This window comes from Megalobrama amblycephala, linkage group LG5 (genome assembly GCF_018812025.1).
Source record: "Megalobrama amblycephala isolate DHTTF-2021 linkage group LG5, ASM1881202v1, whole genome shotgun sequence".
NCBI lineage: Eukaryota > Metazoa > Chordata > Actinopteri > Cypriniformes > Xenocyprididae > Megalobrama > Megalobrama amblycephala.
The window spans coordinates 18,341,503-18,366,942 of NC_063048.1; the positions used below are offsets into that span (position 1 = coordinate 18,341,503).

The window sequence follows — 25,440 nt, forward strand, 5'->3', positions numbered from 1 at the left end:
GCACTGAAGATTGCCCAGTAGAACTTAAATTTGCACATTAGGTTATTTTAAAATTTATAACAGACCATCAGTTAATGTGCCTTCAATTACTGACAATAATAATGGAGGAAATTTAGTCATAAAAGGTTTTCTAGTGAATACATTTTTTTTTTTTCTAGTCTATAATGTAATTTACTAGATATTAATCTTGTCTTATATAATGTTCATGATGTAAAAGTTGTAAAAAAGTGTAAACAATTCACATTGTATTTTCATTAGGCTATATTTAAATGATTGCTGTAATTCAAATTTATGATGTCTCTTGCCAACTGTCCCGAAGACAGTGAATGACACTGCATATGCTCGAGCAGCCCTTCACTGCGGCTGTGCAGTGATGTCTCTGTCTCTCTCTCTCTCTCTCTCTCACACACACACACACATACACACACACTCTCATACTGTCTCGGTTGTTCACATTCCCTGATAGAAGTACCAAGAAAATAATCGTTCATTGATTCATCGCATCGGACAGCATGGTAAGGACGGGCTTTTTTTCTCACACGTAGATAATTCTTAATTCAAAACGGATGTTATAATGTTATTTTGAAACTCTTTCTATCAAAACTTTTGATCAGCAACTGTCACGTTTTCATCTCCGGCAGGATCTGTATTGCGGCGCTGTGGCGCTCTAGCGGATCCGTGATTGTATGCGCTCCGCTTTAAGAATATAATGCTTTATTCGGCTCTAAATTTATTTTGTGATTATTGAAATCAGTTATGATTTGCTATAAATCTATATCCCAGGCCTATAGCCAGAGGCGGCCATTTTAAGCTAATTTTAGCCGGTGCTTTAATCACTCTGAGCGCATGCCTCTCCAACTTTTACTCACGGACGCTGGAGAAATAAATGATAGGGACTATATTGATGGACCCAAACGCTCATAATCAGATCAGAATTAGCTGTTTCACGCCGTGATATGACTATTGTGTGTCCGGGGGAGTGAATTAGGCTACTTGCTTATGATTCAAAAGGATTTAGTAGCCATAGTGTGTGTGAGAGAGAGAAAAAGAGAGAGGGAGTCGGACCTCTACACCAGCTGCTCAGAGCGCGTCTGTGCGCATGCGCCGCTAGTGGTTTAGATACTTGTAACTATTACAATACTTGATAGTACTTATTTATTAAATATTAAATAGATTTAAAATAATTATAATAATAATAGTTACTAGTAAATGTGGAACAGGAACTACTTGATATCTAATTGACAGAACTCCATAGCACTTAACTGCATATTTTTTTAATAAAAACAATTGCTGCAAAAAAAATATTTTCTTACCCCGCTACCAGATCAAAAACTTACTTAATTTTGGTAATTGTTTCAGAAAACAAGACTTAACCTCTTAAGTCATTTTGCACCTCATATCTTGATTTAAGAATGTTTAGGTACTGAAAAAAATAGATAAATACTAAGAAAAACCTTTTTTTTCATTGCATTGCAATTGGAATAGTTAATGGTATATCCAAAGAATAAGTAGTACTAGTATCTCTCTAAGTTATGATAATTATTTGAACCTATAGTAATCACCATTGCTTACTAATATCTGATTTTAAAAGATTTTATAGTCCTGTAATAATATCTAATAAGTACTATAATCAATAATTACCAGTAAATCTAGATAGTCAGTATAAGAATAGTTGCTTGCAGATAAAAAATACATGGTAATGATAAGTTATTTACCAGTAAGTATTGAGGAATAGGTCTTAAAACGGCAAGTGGAGAGATGTTCATTAATGTCAAGCACTGGTTTGTTTCAATGGATTAATTCAACCTTCCAAGGGCCTCATTTGTTTTGAGAGTGAAGTATCATTGATCATGAATCCAAATCACTTTAAAAAAGTCCCAGGAGGAGCTTTCATAGTTGTATCGTGGCCCAGGCACCCCACTATGACTTGGCCTTCCAGTCCATTTTCGAAGGGGAGTGAGAGATTTGAACTGTGGTGACAGACCAGCTGGCTATGCGCAGCACGTACGTGAGTCAGGGTTTGTGAGGAGCACTGGATCAGTCAATGCCAGTGAGGTGATCCAAATCTGACGGCTTGTTACTTCTAATATTGCCCCACAGTTATTTTTTACTATGGATATGTTTGCTGGTTATTCTGCCACTGGAATACAGAGTTTAGACATCCAAGTATGGACTTGTAGAATTGCTGATTTAGTCTCAACCATCTGTATTCACCTCAGTCTCATTCCCATCACAGGCCTCTGGTGTCACAGTCAATGATGAAGTCATTAAAGTCTTCAATGACATGAAAGTACGGAAGTCCTCGTCCTCAGACGAGGTGAAAAAGCGCAAAAAGGCAGTGCTGTTCTGCCTCAGCGATGACAAGAAGAAGATTGTCGTTGAGGAGGGCAAGCAGATCTTAGTAGGAGACATTGGAGACACTGTTGACGACCCCTACGCCTGCTTTGTGAAGCTCTTACCTCTTAATGACTGCAGATATGGCTTATATGATGCCACTTATGAAACTAAAGAGTCTAAGAAAGAAGACTTGGTATTTATATTTTGGTATGTAGTCTGTCTGAAAAGGTTATTATAGTTTAGAAAAAATTCTCATTATTATTAATGCATATTTAGTTAGTTTGAAATAGTTTTTATTAAATTTTAAATTTGTATCTTTGGAAAAGCTTTGGTTAGTATTAGTTTTAGTTTTTTTTTATCCCTTATACCTTGTTTGATCTCAAAATGTACTTCATCACTAAAATTCAACAAGCGAATTGCAATTTTATATGGGTTTTTTTGTTTGTTTTTTTGTTTAGTTTTTGACAGAATACACTGGTTTTTGCACGAAGTCAATGATTTTATTTTTATTTTTTGGTTAGCATGCATACTGAACATTGCTATTTTTGATTTAAGGGCTCCTGAAGGTGCACCGTTAAAAAGCAAGATGATATATGCTAGCTCAAAAGATGCCATTAAGAAGAAGTTTACAGGTGAGTACTGTCATATTCGCTAAGAATACCAATAATCTTTACAAAACAGATCCTGGGTTCCACATGCTGATACAATACAGTCTTCCCATATATATATATATATATATACACACACACATAGATGCCTCATTAATGTCTGTTCTATGGGCTGCTATACATAAGCCGTCCGCCATATTGGAATGGTCAAATCCGGTTCGTGATCACTCGAGAGCAAGCTGACTGTGATATCTGCAATAGACATTAGCAGATAATTTGGTTACACCTTATTTTCTTACTTCCTATAGGGTTTGGGTTAGGATTAGGGTGTGGTTTAGGGTTAGTTGCATGTAATTATGCATAATTTATAGTAATTACTATTTTGACTACATATAATATGTAACAAGGATACTGTAAAATGGCTGCCTCCAAAATCGCAAACTTCCCTACTATATAGTTGGCGAAAAACAATATGTGACAAAAGAAGTATGTCCAAATTTTCAGCACTCATAAAAGAGTAGCCAGAAAGTACCCAGATGACCTACTACTCTCGGCGAGATTCTGAAGTGTGCATACGATGGACACTTCACTATCCCACAAGAGAGGATTTGTGAATGGCAGTGAACCGACACTGGTAGGTCACCTGATTATGACAACATGGCGAATGTAGTATGTCTGGATTACATTCATACTACATACACTCATACTATATAGAACATATTTTTGTAGCGATCATGAACTAATTACTTATTCAAAATAAGTACCTACTCAAGAGAGTATGTGATTTCGGACGCAGCCATTGTCTAGGTGGTGTGTATTTCGCTCAAATATTATTTCTACCATTTAAATATATATAAAACTTTGTAACTAAAACAATGCTTTAATCAAAATTTGTGTCCTTTAGATTTTTTACATCTTGTAGCCATGACTTTCTTTCCCAGTTTACACAGTGACTAAGAAGTAAGTCATTTGTAGCTTGATTTTGCGACAACACTGTGGCACTTTTTTAAGAACATTGCAGTGTCTGTTGAAGAATCCCAAACAGCCGGACACAATAACAATGGGTCAAACAAGTCATGCGAGTTATTGCATTTTGATGAAAGATTATGAAGATAATCTGAAGAATCATTCTCAATAAGACCAGAAACAAAGCATGAACACAGAAGCCAATATTCACATAAAACACTACAATGGGAATAACCGAGTTATTTCTAGAATGAAAATAGTAGAATAAAATGTTTTTATGAATACATACTCATTCTTAATTCTTTTTTTTTTTCAGGTATCAAACACGAATGGCAGGTTAATGGTTTAGACGACATTCAGGACCGCTCAACCCTGGCAGAAAAGTTGGGAGGAAGTGTGGTTGTATCGCTGGAGGGGAGACCATTGTAAACTAAACAGCCATGTGCCATCTGGATTCCACACGCTTTCATCTTAGCAGCTGTCTCTATCATTTGATCCTGAAGGAATAGTCCTAGTTTGTTCCCTTTTTCTTTATTTTTTTTTAAGTTTTTTTTTTTTTTTCAACATTAAGGAGATCTCATTAACATATGACATTAAGAAAAACATTAACATACACACACACACACACACACACAAATCTACCAGCTGAATGCCAGCTTACTTTTGCAGTTTGTGGTAATTTTTGTACGTCCCCGAAGAACGTTCTGTCTCCCTCTGCGTGTTTTGCCAAACAGTAGAAAGCTCTGATGATCACATATATTAACCAGCAAAAAAAAAGATATCTTTATGATGTATTTTCAGAGATATTCTATTATGCTGTAAGAGAACTTATATGAGAATGCCGTTTGTTAATGCCTCACAGCAATGCATTAACCAGTGACAAGCACTTTACAAGTCTGAAACTATTTATTTGAACTCTTCTACCTAATCTGGCTCATTTGACATGGAAAACACGTTAATTTTATGCAGATAAACAAAGCACTTTTCGTTTTTACACCATCAGTTGAAGGAGGACTTTCTGTCTGGAATTTCTGTGTCTGTCAACCCGGAATAGAAGTTACCACAGCTTTCATTCCTGTTACGCATATGGACATAAACAGATGGTTTGAACTGTTCCATTGCAGCCTTTGATTCAAATGCACCACAGAACATGAAGGCCGAGCTGCTTGGAATGTGTTTTTTTTTTTTTTTCTATTATTTTTTTTTAACACTACATGAAAATACAATATTATCTGTAATGATGGCAATAATTGCAGCCTGAAGTGAAACTTTGTTTTTGAGATCGAGGAAGGTGCCACTTTGAAATAAAATCTTGTGGCAGAATTCTTGGATGGATTTCTTGGCTCTATTAAATGGTCTGATTTCATTAGGGTGTCACCTCAATGACGTGTGATATGCTTGACCGGTGTGTGTTTAGTCATCAGAATGGCCTAATTGAATGGGCTATTAAATGAAAAATATTTTTTATTTGCATTATTTTATGAATTCATATTTCATAAAACATTATTTTTTAATGTTCAATGTCAAGGATAACCTGTGAAGACCGTTAATCAAAGACTATTGTTCTGTTTATCGTTCTGTCTATCCATCTATCTATCTATCCTCTATCGGTCATTCTGTCCATCCATGCATCCATCCATCCATCCATCTATCTATCTATCTATCTATCTATCTATCTATCTATCTATCTATCTATCTATCTATCTATCTATCTATCTATCTATCTATCTATCTATCTATCATGTCATTCTATCTGTCTATCGTTCTGTCTGTCTCTATCGTTTGTTTGTTTGTTCGTCCATCCATCCATCCATCCATTCATCTATCTATCTATCTATCTATCTCTATCTATTATGTCATTCTATCTGTCTATCGTTCTGTCTGTCTCTATCGTTTGTTCGCCCGTCCGTCCATCCATCCATCTATCTGTCTATCGTTCTGTCTGTCTCTATCGTTTGTTTGTTTGTTTGTTCGTCCGTCCATCCATCCATCCATCCATCCATTCATCTATCTATCTATCTATCTATCTATCTATCTATCTATCTATCTATCTATCTATCTATCTATCTCTATCTATTATGTCATTCTATCTGTCTATCGTTCTGTCTGTCTCTATCGTTTGTTCGCCCGTCCATCCATCCATCCGTCCATCCATCCATCCATCCATCCATCTGTCTATCGTTCTGTCTGTCTCTATCATTTGTTTGTTTGTTCGTCCGTCCATCCATCCATCTATCTATCTATCTATGCTGTCATTCTATCCATCTCTCTGTCTATCATTCTGTCTGTCTCTGTCTGTCTGTATCTATCTATCTATCATTCATTCTATTATTCTGTCCATTATTTCATCCATGCATCCATCCATCTTTGTTTATTCTGTCTCCATCTCATATCAGTTCTATCATTCTATCATCTATCGTTCTGTCTGTCTATCTATCTATCTATCTATCTATCTATCTATCTATCTATCATTCATTCGCTCTATCTCCATCTATCTATTCTATCATTCTATTGTTCTGTCATTTCATCCATCCATCCATCCATCCATCCTTCCGTCCATCCATCCATCCCTTAATGCTGTAGATATAAAAGTATTGAAAGTACATAAAGCCAATACAAACTTAAAGACTTAAAACTTAAATATGCTTTAAGCAATATTTGGAGTTTTCTTGACAATCCTTCCTTTTCTAGTTCTTGAACTGTTTTTTTTTTTTTTTTTTTTTTTTTTTTGTAGTATTTGATTAAGTTTGGATTTGGGATTCTGATTCTTTCATACAAGCTTGTAAAGGGTTGAACTCACTAGGAGAAAATCAGAAACCTATATCTGAGGAAGCCAATGTATGACTTTAAGCATTTAATAAAGTTTAAATGAACAGCCCAACCTCCTTTAACTACTTCTTACAGGCCAAGCGGTTTCTATGAGCATGGTCTTGCAGTAGATCTGGGCTTGAGGCCAGTGGCTGCTTTTCCCTTTGGAGAATTTGATCCGCAGGCAGGGAGCAATCCTCTGCTGCTCTGCGCTATTTATGGCCAGCATGCTTTTGTGTCTTGTCATCGTTGTCCACAAATGGCAAAACTGAACATGCTTTCAAAGAGCTACAAAAGGGACATTGGTGAACAGGCTGGGCAGCGGTTATAAAATGTATTAAAAAGAGTTCCTCACTCTTGTGTTATAAAGAGTGTTTCTCACTCTTGAATGAAATAGCACGAATGAAAGGGTGCTCTCAGTTTCACTGAAAAACTGCTCTCAAATATCACACAATCAAAAAAAAAACAAAAAACACACAATGTTAGATTGTTACAAATCTAACCCATGAAATCCCCATTGTATAAAAGCTTTCAGAGAAGGAAAGTACTGGCCTTCATCTGTGCCGTTGATTATAGTTCAGTTATGAACACATGTCCACACTGTTGTCTCCTCTGGGAACTTTCTAGTAGTGGTTATGAAACTAGTTCTCTGTAGTTCTCAAGTAAGCACATATTGTGGGGGTGCAAACCTGGACATGACTGATCTGTTTGTATAGAGTTCAACTGATACAAGTTTTCCAATGGACAATGACAGTATCTAGAGAGAAGGAAGACTGATGGCTGATATAAAGCCAATATATTCGTAATACAGTTCAGTGATAGCAAATGATGTGTACACAAAATAAACACATATTTTACAAAATATTTATATAATTATTTATATAGTGTTTATGTTTATTATTATTTTGGAACTGATGCACAGGTTATCAATGCAACAGTCTCAATATCAGACAGATAACTGGCCTGGCTGATATACTGATCTGTATCAGAAATCAGAAAATGGTTTAATTAATAAATTCTTACACAAAAGCTTAAGCTACACTATTGTTGAAAAGATTGTGTTTGGTTAGATTTTGAAATAATTTTTGAAAGTCTCTTATACTCACTATGGTTGCATTTATTTCATCAAATACAGTAAAAATAGCAATATTGTGAGAGATAAGATTACAATTTAAAATAACCGTTTTATATGTAATTTATTCCTGTGATGTAAAGCTGAATTTTCAGCATCATTACGCCAGTCTTCAGTGTCACATGATCCTTCAGAAATCATTATAATACGCTGTTTTGCTGCTCAAGAAATATTTCTTTTTATTATCAATGTTGAAACCAGCTTAATATTTTTGTAGAAACAAGGATACATTTTATTCCAGTTCAGTTTAATGAATAGAATCTTTTGATCAATTTAATGCATCCTTTCTGAACAAAAGTATTACATTGAAAGCAAACACAAATAAATACTGACCCCAAACTTTTGAATGTTGTTGTCCCAGTTGGTTGCAGCAAGTAAGAATAGTTGAGGCAGGACCTAGAGGCAGCAGTCACTAACAATAAAAAACATGCAGGAGCACAGCCGGAGATGTAAAGAGTACCAGAAAACCATTCTTGAGTAAAAGTATGATATATAATATCTTATTGTAAATCCATTACAAGTTACAAGTCACAAATTCCAATATGACTTGAGTAAAAGTCTTACTCCCATTTTCAGAGACAAGGATTAGTCCCAGACTAAAACGTATGTTTGAGCTGTTTTAACTGAAAGCAACTGTTTTGTCTTAAGTTGCAAACCAGTAATGTTTTTTTCTATAAAAGCTGTCCGTGAAACTCATATTGAAATAAAATGCTGCAGAAAAAGTCATATGCAATGAGTAATCAGTAGTGTCGGTGTAACACATTACAAGTAACTTGAGTTATGTAATCAGATTACTTTTTCAAGTAACTAGTAAAGTAGTGCATTACTTTTTCAATTTACAACAAAATATCTAAGTTACTTTTTTTCAAATAAGTCATGCAAGTTACTTTTTCACATTTATTGACTGACAGCCCTCCTGTCCCCATGTTGAGAGAAATAAAGTGCAGTGCTGTGTGAACATGATAGTTATTGTAGTTCTAGTCCAAATGTGAACATGCATTAACTCAACTCACTTTCACAAAAACATTCAGTATTCCTCAAAATGAATAAAAATGTGAAATGCAATCTCAGAATTTTAAGCAACCTGTAATAATTAACTACATTATATTAAATTACACAAATATACTTTATGTATTTAATCTCACTTTATTAACCAATGTTTTTGCTGCTGACCTTCAATGATCTAATTCAACCATACTATTAAGCGAAAATTACTTTAGATTAGATTTAGAAATAAGAGTGTTGAACTTTCATCTCCTGTATCCTATTCTTCTTTAATCCAGATTGGCAGCACAGTTGAAAGGTTTCTTTGAGTTGCGCCCTCTACTGTACAGTCATAAATATACATTTCCTTCAGCCTGAGGCTTATTCATTTCACTTTTGGTGTGAAAGGGCCTTTACATTAACCAAAAAATATAACTTTTTTTTGTTATTAAAAACAAACAAGCAAGCCCAGCCTAGCCCAGGTAAGAAAAAGTAACACAAAAGTGATGTAACACATTACTTTTCATAAAAAGTAACTAAGTAACACAATATTGTAATGCATTACTTTCCCCAAAACTGGTAATCAGATTACTCATCACAAATGTATTGGAGTAAAGAGTACATATGCACTTATTCAAAAATGTAGTCAAGCAGAGAGTAAAAGTTGCTAATATCTTTGACACTCAAACTACAAAGTAGCTGAAAAGAGGCTTACATACAGTATCTAATTACATTTAAATACATAGAAACACAAGAAAATCACAACCAACTAAAAGTAAACGTGAACAGACAAAGAAAGAGTCAAACTGAGGGCTATAAATACACAGAGTAACTACAGAGCTAAACAAAGAGCAGGTGGATACAATCAATGAAACAATGAGTAACCATAGCAACAAACAAAAACAAGATAAGAAACAATGGAAACAGAAAGGAAACAAAATGATCTACAAACTTTACATTTTATCTTTGAAACTTCAAACTTTAAATGAAAATTTTGTCCTAATCCTAACCCTACCCATAAGTTATCCCTAAAATCAGAGGGAAATGATGGGTGAATAACACTGATGTAGAAGCACCTAACCCTTGATGTGAGCCTAAACTTGACATAAACTCTAAATCTGATCAGTTGACTGGAATGTTGTTCCAGGATCAACAAGGTGTTTGATCAAGGAACATGTTGTTGGCGAAATCACGTTCACCAGTAGGGTACTCAAAATTCACTAAAATTATAATTAAAGCAAAATTTGAAAAGGATGCATATGCAGATCTCTACCCTCAACTAACACACCATGCAGACAGCAAGAAAATCACAAGTTTATTTAACTGCCATCTTAAGAGTTGCTCACGTAGCCAACTTATATGTCAGAGCTTTTATATCCACCACTGCACGAAAACAAAGTGCCTTTCATGTAAGCCCTGAATCTCTGTGTCTGGACAAGTGAGCTGAAAATAAACAAATGACCTCTCCTTGCTCTCCAGCAGGTTCTGTGCTCTGAAAGGGTGTGTGCACCGCGCACTAAGTATTGATAGCTTGCTGCTGCAAAGCATGTGAGAATGTGCATCATGTTAAAAATATTTCATGATTACTGTCAACTGGATTGGCTGTTCCTTCTGCTTTAAACAGAATGTCTGTGAGTTTAAAGGATGGAGGAATTTGAGAAGAGAGGAGGTGCGATCTTGAGTTACTTAGAATGTGGTTTCTCAGAATAAAGAGAAAAAGACATTGACCTTCAGGTTTGCAGTGTTTCTGGGGAGATTTTGGATTGTTACTATGTCATGATTTACTCTAACAGTAGCTGAAATTCACCGATAAACATTTTATGGGCATTTTAGTTAACTGAACAGTTTGATCAGTTGTTTTGCAATGCATTTGTTGTGTCTATTGCAGTGCAACATGACCTGTTGAGGGCATATCAATGTTATTGCATGTTGCGGGTCACAAGATTTCACTTCAGGACAAAGTTACTCAATGTGTTATTATGAATGCTCACGTCTGTGATGTTGAAGCCTGTATGTATTTCTCAACAGCCTATGTTTTGATTTCATCCTGAGCTTGAGTTTTAACAAAAAAAAAGAAATATATAAGGTCAATTCAGGGTGATTAGGACACTTTTTGCCATTGAGATGACTTGAAAAAAGTGTCCCAATCAACCCGAATTCACCCTACTCTTTATACTAGCATATATATTGTTAACTTAACACTCGTACATGCTGCTTTTACATTAACATTATGCAGCACCGGTGTACAGTAGGCCTATGCAGCAGCAAAACAGGTTAAAAATTAAAACTATTTTGTACATGGTTCAGAAACAATTAAATAAATAAGCATACATTACAAATTGCAATGAATTAAATGACTTTAGCACACCACAATTATTTTGAGGTTATCTGGTTTTATACATGTAAATATGCTCTTTAACCTTATAATTACAAGTATTTAGTGTACAGAAATCATTATTTACTGTATTATGATGGTTATGACTGGCAGTGATCTATTAGTGGGGTATTAAGGCAATAAAGGAGACAATCACAGCATCACACTCCACCAGCAGGTGAAGATAAGCAGTTGTTTTCTCCATGGTTAAAGTGAGTTTGTCGCCCCCTTGCGGTGAATGATCACATTAACACACAATCGTGTAATAAATCAGTCAGAATTGTTGAAGTGACCCCTATTCTGTGCAGATTATATTTATTTAGAATATTTCATTCGTATAACTGTAATGAAATGTGTTTATGGGTCATTGAAGAATAAGATTTTTTTTTAAAGTGTAAAAAACATAATGGAGGTATAATTAATTTGGAAATTTTATGAAGTGTTTACAGTGAGATTTGTCACCAAAAAAATAATTCGGTTTAACCAAAATTTGGGTTTTACCGAATTACACTTTTGGTTATACCGAATGACGATATTTTCAAACAGGCTGATATCTAGCTGGCTAGCAAAAGGACAATCAAACATTTTATATTTAGTACAAGTTTTCAAAATATTACAACATTTTCCGTGCTTTATAGCGGTTGTACCGAATGACCTTCGGGACATGCGTATGAGCAAGACAGTGGAAACATGAATTTTTCAAATAGATAAAAAAGAGAGTTAGTTACTTTGCTTCATGACCATGTGGTCCATATTGACCGGATCACTTGATCCAAAATGGTCCCTTTATATTGGTTACTCCAAATGACATTAATGAAATTCATTTTTCCGGATATTCTTTCTCATAGCAAAGCAACTTCGACTTCTAAACATAACTTTAATACCATTTTGCACTATGTTGATGATATATGATGTTATAAAATCATGCCAGAATAATATATATATATATATATATTTATTACATTTTAAGATATTTTAATCACAAATGAAATGGCGGTATTGGCCTTTGGATGGTTAAACCGAATGACCATTTGACACTTCAAAATCTTTAAAATACCTTTATATGTAGAAAAATATAATTAAAACCTTTTGGATTCAATAAAAGAGATCTAGTTGTACTACCTTACATATTTTGGATGTCATATCTTTGTTTTTTATTATTATTAAGGCCTTTGGCCAAAAAAATTACCTGTCACATCACTGACCCATATAATATTCTTCTTATGCACTTAAATAATAATAATTTATTATTAAATATAATTTATTTAAAACCAAAGACGCTTTAATATTTACATGTTTTAATAGACAAGGGAACAACGGTTTTGACATATTTATAGACAGAAAACGAATTATTGTTATATAGCTAAACATGTTTAATCTTATTGTTTAAATCTAATTTTCTTGATTTTTTGCGAGTACCATGCTTTACCATGCCTCAGAGAAAAACACTATTTTGTCAAGTAGCTAACATAGCATAATCAGATGCAACTTTATTTTTAGTAACAGTAATACAGCATTTTCTCAATCATACAATACGTTTTAAAATGAATTGCATGCCATTTATCAACACAAGACATCCAATATTTAATATGATATTCTAAAATCGATCTAGTTTACTGCAGTGTGCAACAGTGTCTCACAGCAGCCGCCGAGCAAACGCACAGTTATCATTTTCAACACACTCAAATGTATCTAATATAATAAACAGAGCTGTGTTACCTCATACTCATGACCGGAAAAGCGGAAGCAGCGCCGGCGACTGTGGCATAATAAAAGTTCTGTTGCTCGTGAGGCGTGTGTTGCTCAATAGCTCCAGCGGCCTCGTTCAGCTCCCACAACACTCGCTCCTGCTCTGCTTCATACTACAGTAACGTTAATAATCGCATCCATGAACATGATTTCTTCCTGAGTCCTATCCCATTTTTTTTCCACCGGTCGTTGAGGTGAAGAACACATGTCCCAAGATTTCGCTCTCAAACTTGGCGTCATCAAGCTACGCCTTTGTTTTGAATAGGCCTCTAGCAACAGAAAATATTACATATTGTACCTTTAACGTTTTTTATTCATATAATAAAAACAGTGTTTACAAAGTGATTTACAAGGAATATATTTTGCCTATATGTATATATAGATACAAATAAACATATTTAATAAGATAAATTAAGGGTAAAGCCGAACCTATAATATATTATTATAATTAATTTACTATTATTAATAAAAACAATAAATAATAATAATTATTATTATTATTATTAACAACAATAATAATAATGTCTAGTAAAATGAGAACAAAAAAGTAGAGTACATACAAAACAAATCAATAAAAAAGCTAAAAGTCAAAAGCTTGCTCAGTTTGTTTGCACTTGAACACTTGAAGGCTCCTCCTCTCAGATCTCCTGCCCCACTGACGTCACGCACACTCCGCCACATTCATACTCCACCCGCAGCAGCCATGATGGTGGGTGCTTTTCTCTCTTACTCCCTCCACCTTCATCATTTACACCTACAATTCTCCGATGCATCGAGTAATAACGAGCATCGGTCGCCTTTGTATTCCGATCGTCCGTTCTGATATGTCTGTGTTTCTCCACAGCAAGAAGGGCTGGACGATGGTCCCGATTTCCTCTCGGAAGAGGACAGAGGAGTAAGTTTTTTTCCTTTTCTGTTTTCTATTCTCTCTCTGTTCTCCCGCTGTTTGTTGTGTGTGTTTGTAGTCGTGTAAAGGGCGTGTGTATTACTGCTGGTGTCACTGTGGCCCAGTATGTGTGTGTCCTATTTGAGTCCGTCCGTTCACTTCCTCCTGACAAACCTCACACACACAAACCCATGTATGCACAATGACTCTCTAGTCGGATGGCAATGCCAGAAACTAGGACAAGAAGCCACAAACCACATCATGCCATTAACCATAAACTAATCTAGCTGGTTAAATAAGCCTGTTGAAGTTGAGGAATAAGCGGTCAGTGTGTCAGTCTCAGACATCGAGCTGCAGGTAACGTTACTCTTTATACCTTTGCTTTTGTGCAGATTCTCTGGTGAATATTACTTTGCAAAAACGGTTACTTTATTCAAGTAATGTGACATTCTTATGTGTATAAAATTGATTTATTACTTAATAATGTAACGTTAAATTGAACAATGTTGCTCTATAATGTAACGTCAAGTGTTACAATGTTATTCTGCAATGTAACCGTTTGGATGATTCCTTTATTTAGATATTCCTTGCAAAAAATACTGTACTGTAGCAGTACCATGGTACTTTGATATATATACCGTGCTACTGTGCATAGTACTAAAGGTATTTCTGTAAACACCCTGGTACTATCATGGTATATGTCATGAAACCATTGTCAGTTTTGTGGAGAATATGGCTGTAGAAAACAACCCTGTGGGTTGCATAATAATCAGTATTAAAATAGCAAATATGAATTAAAATAGCGTTACTATTTGTGAATTCACAAACATAATAACCATTGTTTCTGCCAAAATACTATATTTATTACAGATATTGTAACTGCAGAAGAGATCCAATTAAATATTAAATATAATATTATAGTTTTACTGTCAAAGGAATAACTTTCTTTTAATTTTGTTTGAGGTTTAACAATTATAGTTGTTGACGAATATGAATAGTTAATGTATTTATTTGTATAAGCGAAAGCATATATTTTAGAAGCTGTAACTGGCTACAATTCCTTTGAGGTTTTTCTTCATTGTTAACTATGAATATTACGAATATTCTAGGTTTCTTGTGGATAAATGTTGTTTTGGATTGAGCATGGCACTGCTGTCACTGCTTGACATGTCATTCTTCTACCTAAATGCAACAATATGTATTGTAAATGTTTTGTAATTAGATTGAACTTAATAGTTTTTGTGTAATATTAAAAAACGGATAAAGTATGATTGTAGTAGTTTCCATCTCCTGTGATCCTCATTGATTAATATGAACCTCTTTTATATTATAATAACTGCACTGTATTTATTGTTGAATAATTTTAATAGCCCAGGGCAGTGAATGTGGATCTTCAAACTGATGCCACACTACAGGTGGACATCTCAGACGCTCTGAGTGAGAGAGACAAGGTCAAGTTCACCGTCCACACCAAGGTACACAACATCAATGAATAAAAACTCCCAGGATTGTGTTTGTGATTTCAGCCCTGCCTTCAAAATCTGCTTGACCTTATGCGCATGCCGTTTACTGCATTCATTCATTAAATGATTATTTATTTATTTTTTCCAGAGCACTCTACCTAATTTCAAGCAGAATGAATTTTCTGTGGTCAGACAGCATGAAGAATTTATCTGGCTCCACGACTCGTTCGTGGAAAACGAAGAATACGCAGGTTATATTGTAAGTACCGTCGAGTGTTTTGCATATTATAATATATGCTTGATTAGTGATGCAATCACAGGCCTGTAATTCTTTCATTTGCTTTCCACTGGACGCTTGTTTGAACTGTCTGGTTCATACTCGCTTTTAAACACTACTTCATTATTTGTGTTTGAGAGCAAACGTTCCATCAGCTCTTGCCAAGCCTGAAATCATTGCTTGTCCTTTTATAGCCCTGGTGTACATAAAAAGATCTGTTGTCACATGACCCATGTCATTTTGCTGTAGTTCAGGTGCAAGAAAAAAGGGATATGATCTTTGATACAGTTTCCTTTGTGGATATTGTTTGAAGCTATTGTTACAGTGAAAGAGTAAGATATTTTGGGGGACGTGTGATGTGCTTTACTATTTTTCCAGGTTGTATTATGTGTACCGTTCAAAAGTTTCTGGTCATTAAGATTTATTATTTTATTTTTTTTAAAGAAATTAATACTTTTATTCAGTGAGGACACATTAAAATTGATCAATTATAATATTACAACATATTTTTTTATTTAAATTAAAAACTGTTCTTTTCAACTTTTTGTCAGTCATGAAAAAGAAGTGGTTTCATAACTATTTTCAACACTGATAATAATAAGATATATTTTTTGAGCAGCAAATCATCATATAAAATGATTTCTGAAGGATCATGTGACACTGAAGAGTAATGATGCAGAAAATTTAGCTTCGCAACACAGAAACAAATTACATATTAAAACATTTTTAAATAACTGTAATATTACTGTGGGAAAAAAAAATATGTAAATGCTGCCCTGGTGAGAATATGAGATTATGCTTTAAAAAATCTTACTGACCTCAGACTTTTGAATGGTAGTGTATGTTATTCAATGACAAATCCAGTCATTAGAAATGGACAGGACCTGCCATCCTATTATGTATTTTCATTGGCTTATTTTCTGCATTATTTTAAGTACAAATAGGTCTGTCATTTCTATCTGATTTAATGAAGTTTCTTCTGGGATACTCAGATTAATACTCCACAAAGAACGAGCCATTGCTCCGTCTGCCATTTACAATATCATCAAAGCTGGCCTGAATTATTTATAGCATTTTGCATTAGGCACAGCAGTGTGAGCAATTGCGTTTTTCATTCAGTGACTGATGATATTACGAATCCCAGAGTTTCATTACCAACGCCGAAACCGTTTTGGGAATCATAATGCCACTTGAATAGCTAACGGAAGGACTTTCCATGTAGATTCCGCCTGCTCCTCCGAGACCGGATTTCGATGCGTCACGGGAGAAACTTCAGAAGCTGGGTGAAGGTGAAGGATCTATGACCAAGGAGGAGTTCACTAAGATGAAACAGGAACTGGAGGCGTGAGTTGATTTGTCTTCATATCCGATTGTTACCGTGTTGTTTGTTGCACGACTTCATAAATAATAATAATAATAATATGAAAATTTGTTGCAGTGAATATCTGGCCATCTTCAAGAAGACCGTGGCAATGCACGAGGTCTTTCTGTGCCGTGTCGCTGCCCATCCCGTCCTGCGCAAAGACTTGAACTTTCATGTTTTCTTAGAGTACAACCAAGACGTAAGTGTGACATTTTTTTTTTTAACACTGACATTATTTTCCTAAAATGTTTGGAAAATTGTTTAAAAAAGTTATTGGAATTAATATTTTTTTTTTAACTACTTTTATTATTGACTACTGTTGTGAAACGTTTTTTTAAGTTAAAGTTTTAAGTTTTAAGTTAAATGTTACTTAATCTCTTTTATTTTTCTCTTTTCATTTGAAACTTGATGCATACAAACCAAAAGATCAGATTATTCATAACAAATGCGCAAGTGCAAAACGGCTTCAGTTGAAGTTGTGCAAAGCAGTTTTGTAAGCAAAACAAAAACTTTATAGAAATGCAAGTTTCATTCTCAGTAGGCAAAACATATTTTTGTTCATTTGTCATTGGATTTGCCACTTGAAATTACAGCTGAGTGTACGAGGGAAAAACAAGAAGGAAAGGCTGGAGGATTTCTTCAAAAACGTGGTGAAGTCTGCAGATGGGGTTCTTGTGGCAGGAGTGAAGGTCAGTTCAGTCAGTGGCTTTCTTCTCATGTCATGTGACTGTTTTATGTGACTCTGCTTTAGAAATTAGGGGGAGGAGAGGGAGGCCACGACGACAACCACCTTTCTCAGAAATTATTTACTCAGGCTCATGCTTCTTTGTGTTCAACTGTGGGTTGAATGATGATTTATGACTCTCTGGTGAATGCTTCACTAGTAGTGGAATGCATGATGGCCAAAACCTTCTTGAAAAATATAGTCAAAAATAGAGTTGTTGCAATACCAAAATTCCAGTAGTTTGTACCAAAACCAGTAAAATTTCATTGTTCGTAGTACCAATGTCGGTACCATGTAGCAAAAACTATTAGAACTATTTTATTTGACTATTCAAATGAAACTTACTTAAGTTTATTATTAAAAAGATAATAATTATAAGTAAATAATACATGTAAACAGCATGTAGACTTCAGATGTTTGTAAGTAAACATTGTTTTAAAAAGATCCTATTTTCTAATTTTGGATATTTTAAAATGTAATTTATTCTTGTGATGGCAAATATTAATATTTTAGCATCATTACTCCAGTCTTCAGTGTCACATGATCCTTCAGACATAATCCTAATATGCCGATTTTCTGCTTAAGAAACATTTCATATTATGAGCTTTAAAAACTGGTTTTGCTTTTTAGAAACAGTTATGCATTTTTCCAGTATTCTTTGATGAACAGAAAGTTCAAAAGAATAGCATTTATTTGAAATAGAAATCTTTTGTAACATTATAAATACCTTTACTGTCACTGAATAAAAGTATTCATCTCTGCTAAAAATAATCGTACTTACTTGCGTTTAAATGGTAGTGTATGTTTTAAGTAAGAAGAATCTCACAAAACTTATAATTTATTAGTTTTTTTGCATTTTATTAAATTGTATATTTATTTCTATTTTATCACAGGACGTTGATGATTTCTTTGAACACGAGAAGACATTCCTATTAGAGTACCACAACCGTGTCAAAGACGCGTCTGCCAAATCTGATCGAATGATCAGGTCTCACAAAAGTACGTTTCTCTTTTCATCACACATTTATAGATGCACTGTGTATTGTCAAGGATACAGCAAGGTCAAAGTTCTCCAGTCACAGGAAGTGTGTGTTATAGAGATAAATGCCAACCGATACTTTTGCCAATAGCATTTCAGATGTATGCTCAAAAATTTGTTTTAGTGCTTGTATCCCTTAAAGTTTTTGAAACTGTCAAAACCAGAAACTGTCATTCAGTGTCAAATCTATGAACTATTCATTCACCCATATCATGTGTGGATATAGACGTTTCCTTATTTTAAAATGTTTAGTTCTGTTTGTGTCCAACATTAATTTGCCTGCAGCTATGGACACTGAAAAGGTTGGTCTTCTCTGTTATGTAGCATTAACAGGAATTTGAAGCCGGTACTTAGTGCTGCTTAGTGAGAAAACATGTCATTTGTCAGGAAGCCAGCAAATGTTAGTGTTAAAAGGCCATTTGAGTCACCTGACAAGTAATTCTCCCTGAGGAAAAGTTCTGTCAAATGATCAGATTAATGTTTAAACAAAGCTTTTGTTTTAGAGATTTGAATGCATCACCTTCTATTAATACAAATTTATCGTGAAATCTGTTTTTCTTATCATTTCTTGTGTCATGTGTCTTTCCAATTCTGAGCCAAATGTTTTGGATTTCCTTGTGTGCCGTGAGTCTTGTTGGCACAACATTGAAATATGATCTGGTAAAGCAGAATGCTGCGAAACAGTGTTAAGTGCTGCACCACTGAGTCAATGAATGTGTGAAACACTAACAGCATTGCCTCATCTAGAGATCTAACTGGACATGCGTTTCAGGTGCGGCGGATGATATCAACAGAATCGCCTCCACGCTGTACACCTTAGGAACCCAAGACTCCACAGATCTGTGCAAGTACGACATCGATTTCCCCATGTAGATCCACAAACCACAATTAAATGTTATAGAATCTTTTTTGACTTGCTTTTTGTTTTGGTCACTTCTAAACAGATTTTTCCTGAAAGTATCTGAGCTTTTTGAGAAAACACGGGTAAGCATTTCCAGTTTTATAACATAATTTGAATATAGATGCATTTTTAAAGTACAGTGGTGCCATAGTTTACGCCCTCCTTTAATCCTGGAAATATATATTGTTTTAATCATACAATATTTAAAACAATGAATAAGAAATGTTGTTAACACCTCACAATATAATAATACATTGATCAATGAGCAATAAACCTTTATAATTGTTTACATTTTTCATTCAATATTTTATTTTACTTCAGCTACAACAGAAAATGATTTTTCATTGTTTCAGTTTTACTTAACAATAATGACACTGTACTTAACTAATGTTAATAAATGAGACCTTATTGTAAAGTGTCACCAAAATATTTAATATTCTGCACTATTACTAGGGCACTAATCAAATGTAAGTAAATTTGTGATATTGAGTTCTTACAAAAGAAAAAAAAGCCTCTCTGCTCTGCTCTGATTGGTCTACCGCTTACAGTGCCTTTCGAAAATGAAACTCCCATTACCATATCTGAATTTCAGCTCCAGAAGCTTCCTCAGCACTTCCATACACAGTGATACGAACAGTAATGAAATCCATTTGATCCTCGTCCATTTGAAATGCATGCAAACTGGATTTGCAACACTGAAAACGGCGTCTTCTCGACATGTCGATGATACGAATCAAACTCTTCCAGTCCTCAGCTACACCTAGTGTTTTAGGGGCAGGTCAAAGTAGACGTTCGCGGGCAGCCAATGAAGACCCTATGCTGGCATTATGCTAATTTGTTACATTGTTATGTAGGTATTTTACAGGAAGTGAGACTGGGATTGCTGACGACTCGTTTCAGCAGTTGAGAATCGATTCTTTCTTTTAGGAGACAATAACTTCATTTGTCGTGCACTTTGATCTTTAAAATTTCGCAGACCTTTTACATTCACAAACAGCTATTTTACACACTGACCACATTAAAGGAAATATTCGAAAAGCATAATAGGGGTACTTTAATTGTTCACAATAAAATCAATAATGGAATATATAAGCAGATTGCAAAAAAAAAAAAAGGGTCTTTTTTTAAATATATTTTGTGACTGTCTTTCAGTTTGAGGTAAAGAAAAGTTAATTTGGTCATTTGGTGTGTTTCTAACCTCAGCAGTTTTAGGGACTGTAAAGTCACACACTTCTTCTCACTTGTTTTCAAACTCTGTTTCCTGTGCAGAAAATTGAAGCGCGCGTAGCGGCCGATGAGGATTTGAAACTTGCCGACTTGTTGAAGTACTACCTCAGAGAGTCGCAAGCTGCTAAGGTAGAGACATGTGGTCAGCATGTTGAACTGACAGCTGCTCATTAGAGGTCGTTCCTACATTAGTGAGTGATTTGTTAACCTAGCCAAGCCCTGGGATACAATGTAATTGAGCTACAATTGTGATTTTGACTATTAATTTTAGGCAAAACAGTTAACCTATTGGACCATAAGATTAAGTTTTATACAGAATTGATTGTTGCTCAGGATTGATCTTCTGCTATTCTTAGTTGTTGCTTGATGAAACCATTTAAAATGCTTTTAGATTATATGAGTTTCTTTAGATGTAAACAGCATTATCCTCAACAGGACCTCCTGTACAGACGAGGAAGGGCATTAGTTGATTATGAGAATGCAAATAAAGCTCTGGACAAAGCCAGAGCTAAGAACAAGGACGTCCTCCAAGCAGAAACCACACAGCAAGTGTGCTGTCAGAAGTTTGAGAAAATCTCTGAATCTGCAAAACAAGGTACTATAATCTCATTCAATATATATATCATTCAAACATTGACTTCAGCACAAAACTACTTGATGGTTTTACACCGTTGCCTAACCAGCTGCAGCATAATAAAATCATCTCTTCCTTGTAAACCCACATAGGCATAAACCATAGATCCAAAACCCGGCTTCACAGATCTGCACATTTTAAAGATCACTTGTTCTGATTGTGTCAGTTCACATTAGGGCTGCATGAATAATATAAATCAGTTCAAAATTTGGAGTAGTTCTATTATCAAATTGCAAAGGCTACACTCTGTATATTAAATATACAGGGGTTAGTTAGACAATGAAACTGAAACACCTAGTTTTAGACCACAATAATTTGTTAATATGGTGTAGGGCCTCCTTTTGTGGCCAATACTGCATCAATTCATCTTGGGAATGACAGATACAAGTCCTGCACAGTGGCCAGCGGGATTTTGAGACATTCCTCTTCCAGAACAGTAGTCAGGTCACTATGTGATGCTGGTGGAGGAAAACTTTTTCTGACTTGCTCTTCCAAAATGCCCCAAAGTGGCTCAAAAATATCTGTCACAAGTCTTGCTGTGTGTATTGGTGCATTATCATGCTCAAAACATGGCATGACCCTCTTCAGGGTACAATGTTTGAACCATTAGGTGCAGCACATGGTCCTCCAGAATGGTTTGGTAGTCCTTAGCTGTAACATGTCCATCAAGTGCAGTAGGGAATGCCATGATATTGCAGCCCAAACCATCACTGATCCACCCCTGCGCTTCACTCTGGGCAGCAACAGTCCCGGGTGTTAAGACTCTTTGGGGTTCCTCCACACTGTAACTCACACAGATGAGGGGAAGTGAAGGTGGACTCATCAGAGAACAATACATGTTTCAGATTGTCCACAGCCCAAGATTTGCACTGTTTGCACCAATGAAACCGACATTTGGCATTGGCACGTTACCAAAGGTGTGGCTATAGCAGCCTGACCACGGACATTGACTCTGTGAAGCTCCCGACAAACAGTTTTGGTGGAAACAGGAGAGTTGAAGTGCACATGTAATTCTGCAGTGTGTTGGGCAGCTGTGTTTTTATGTTTTTTGTTTTGTTTGTTTTTGTTTTTGTTTTTTTTGGGATACAATCCAGGTTAGTAGGTGGACGGTAGCGTGCATCTGTTCATTTACACAGGTGCTGCTCATGATCTGGTGTTTTCAGAGTCTCAGAGTGCTTATAAGGTGGCTGTTTTCAACAAAAGAGAATATTTAAAGTTGTGATAAACTGAAAGTAACAACAGATATTTTCTTTTGTACTGTGGCATTCATCTGAGTGAAACAGGTTGTTATTAAGAAAGAAAAAATGTAGGGCGGAGACTTGGTTGTATGCATCGGTTGTTGATTGGATTTTGAATTGTGGATGTTTCACTCAAAAGTGGAATTAATTGTTTTAATTAAACAATTCATCCATGCATTCATAACAAGACCTATAATATCCATTTAGGTTGAATTTTATTTCATGCTGAATTTAAGAGGTCCCTGCTGTTTTCCACCAAAATAAAAACTTTAAAACTTTTTTATAACTTTTTAAAGTGTATTGTAAAAAAAAATGATTATTATTACTTTTCTGAAATATACGGAAGAGGATTAGGGCCAAGCAATAATAAAAAAATAAAATCATCTCGAGATTAAAAAAACTCGTTGAGAATAAACTTGTTAAATTACGAGAAAAAAATCGTTAAATTTCGAGAAAAAGGTCAAGATAAAATGTTGAGAATAAACTCATTAAATTACGAGAAAAAAAACTTGTTAAATTTTGAGAAAAAAGTTGAGATAAAATGTTGAGGATAAACTCATTAAATTACGAGAATAAACTCATTAAGTACAAGAAAAAAGTCGTTAAATTACGAGAACAAATTCATTAAATTACAAGAATAAATTCGTTAATTTACTGACTTTATTCTCAACATTTTATCTCGACTATTTTCTCGAAATTTAACTACATTTTTCTCATAATTTAACGAATTTGTTCTTGTAATTTAACGACTTTTTTCTCGTAATTTAATGACTTTATTCTCAACATTTTATCTCGACTTTTTTCTCGAAATTTAACGAGTTTTTTTCTCGTAATTTAACGAGTTTATTCTCAACATTAATGAGTTTATTCTCAACATTTTATCTCGACTTTTTTTCTCAAAATGTAATGAGTTTTTTCTCGAAATTTAACAACTTTAATCTCGAGATGGTTTTATTTTTTTTATTATTGCTTGACCCTAATCCTCTTCCGTAGAAACACTATTTATTTTGTATTTTTTGTAAAACTTTACAATATTTTATTTTGTTTAATGTTTTTAGTAGAGATAATAATATCAATATACATAATAATAATAAAATATTACTAATAATAAATAATTGTTATTGGTAACAATTATTAGTAGTAGTAGTATTATTTTATTATTATTATTATTATTATTATTATTATTATTATTGTTTTTAAAAAATTTACTATTATAATAGTTTAATGTAAAAAAAAAAAAAATGAGTATTTAAAAATATATATATTCAAAATTTGTAGTCATGTTGATATATAATGACAAAATTTGTGCATTTTTTGCAGATATTTTCCCCAAATCATGCAGCCCTACTTCACACAGAAGTTTTACATTTATTTTGGACAGAGAAAATTGTTTTGACATGGTGTTGTGGAAATTAGTTTTTAAAAATAACATCAGTATTAAATTGTTCTCATGTAGCAAACCGCTATTAACCTAAGATTGCATCTATTAAGATTGCACCTATTATTATTTTCTATTAAGGTTACGGGAAGTTACTTTGGATAAAAGCGTCTGCTAAATGGCTATTTGCTTACTGAATATTAATGCTTGTTGGCCTATGCTTGTTTTCCATTTAGAATTGATAGATTTCAAGACACGACGAGTAGCAGCATTCAGAAAGAACTTGGTGGAACTGGCCGAGCTGGAACTCAAACATGCCAAGGTTTCCATAAACTTCATACTGTGACTCTTCAGTGATTTCAGATCCATGGATTATTTATTGATGATATGCCCTGATCTCTCTCCAGGGGAATCTACAATTGCTGCAGAGCTGTTTGGGGGTCCTGAAAGGGGACACTTAGGTCCTTGAACCAGGTTCTTTGTATAGGGCTTTCCCTGCTTTGGTCTCGTCTTCATTCGGAAGATGGAGGAGAGAACATACCTGGGGTCAGTTTGTCTAAAGAGACGTCTGTACTTACCACTACCAGAGACACCATACTCCCTCCACAACCCCCCCTAAAAGTGAGGCAGTCCACTGTGGAAGATCAACCGATCCACACAGCACAAGATATACGACTTCATTTAATCACGCATTTTTAACTTTTAATTGTTAATTGTTTTTCGCTACATCACTCTCGTTTCTGTAATTTTTGTCCAGTTTGTTTTTCTGTTACGTTTCGCTTGTTTTTGTTTTTCCTGTTGTAATCTTTAAAGTTAGTTTTGGTGATCTGTGTGTGGATGCTGCTCAGATATCTTGTTCAAGTTGAGCTGATTGTTATTACAATTAAAGTGTATGGTCACTCAAAGCCTTGTACATGTGTAAGTTTTCATCGTATAGCAATGGATCATTGTAATCAGACTAATTTTCTGCAGAGCAGTTTATTCCTCTTTTTTCATTCATAACAAATAATATGCTTCAGTATGTTTGCCTTAAAACGTAGATTAATATGATATTGTTAAAAAATCATACATGGATGCATTTTTTTTTTCTCCAGATTTTTTTTTAATTGCACTGTATATGAATGTTGTTTTCTTATTCACAATATGTGACCAAAGCTTCCATTTATTCAGATGGAGGAATGCTGACATAAACTCTGATGATAACAATGATAAAATGACCATGAAAAAAAAACAAAAAAAAAAACAATAAATGATGCTGTTTACTTTAAGTGAGATTTTTTTTAATGTGAACTGAAAAAAACTGATGGTTTGAATTAACGGTGGAAAAAAAATAAAGGCAGTTTTCACTTACT

General features: G+C 34.5%; 2 protein-coding genes across 2 annotated transcripts; both read left to right on the top strand.

The window, feature by feature from the left end:
• The first annotated feature begins 356 nt into the window (after positions 1 to 356).
• Positions 357 to 5,234, top strand: cfl2 (cofilin 2 (muscle)). The gene is made up of 4 exons (XM_048190970.1): positions 357 to 515; positions 2,237 to 2,544; positions 2,893 to 2,969; positions 4,228 to 5,234. The coding sequence occupies exons 1-4, from the start codon at positions 513 to 515 to the stop codon at positions 4,338 to 4,340; spliced, it is 501 nt and encodes a 166-aa protein (XP_048046927.1). The 5' UTR covers positions 357 to 512; the 3' UTR covers positions 4,341 to 5,234.
• Positions 5,235 to 11,615: 6,381 nt separating this feature from the next.
• Positions 11,616 to 25,356, top strand: snx6 (sorting nexin 6). Its single transcript, XM_048190253.1, has 15 exons — positions 11,616 to 11,621; positions 13,539 to 13,667; positions 13,803 to 13,853; positions 15,215 to 15,319; positions 15,456 to 15,566; positions 16,807 to 16,928; positions 17,023 to 17,146; positions 17,541 to 17,636; positions 18,565 to 18,670; positions 19,483 to 19,558; positions 19,655 to 19,694; positions 20,881 to 20,967; positions 21,274 to 21,433; positions 24,325 to 24,410; positions 24,496 to 25,356. Exons 1-15 carry the CDS (start codon positions 11,616 to 11,618, stop codon positions 24,547 to 24,549), a joined length of 1,353 nt encoding a protein of 450 aa, XP_048046210.1. The 3' UTR covers positions 24,550 to 25,356.
• Positions 25,357 to 25,440: the final 84 nt, after the last annotated feature.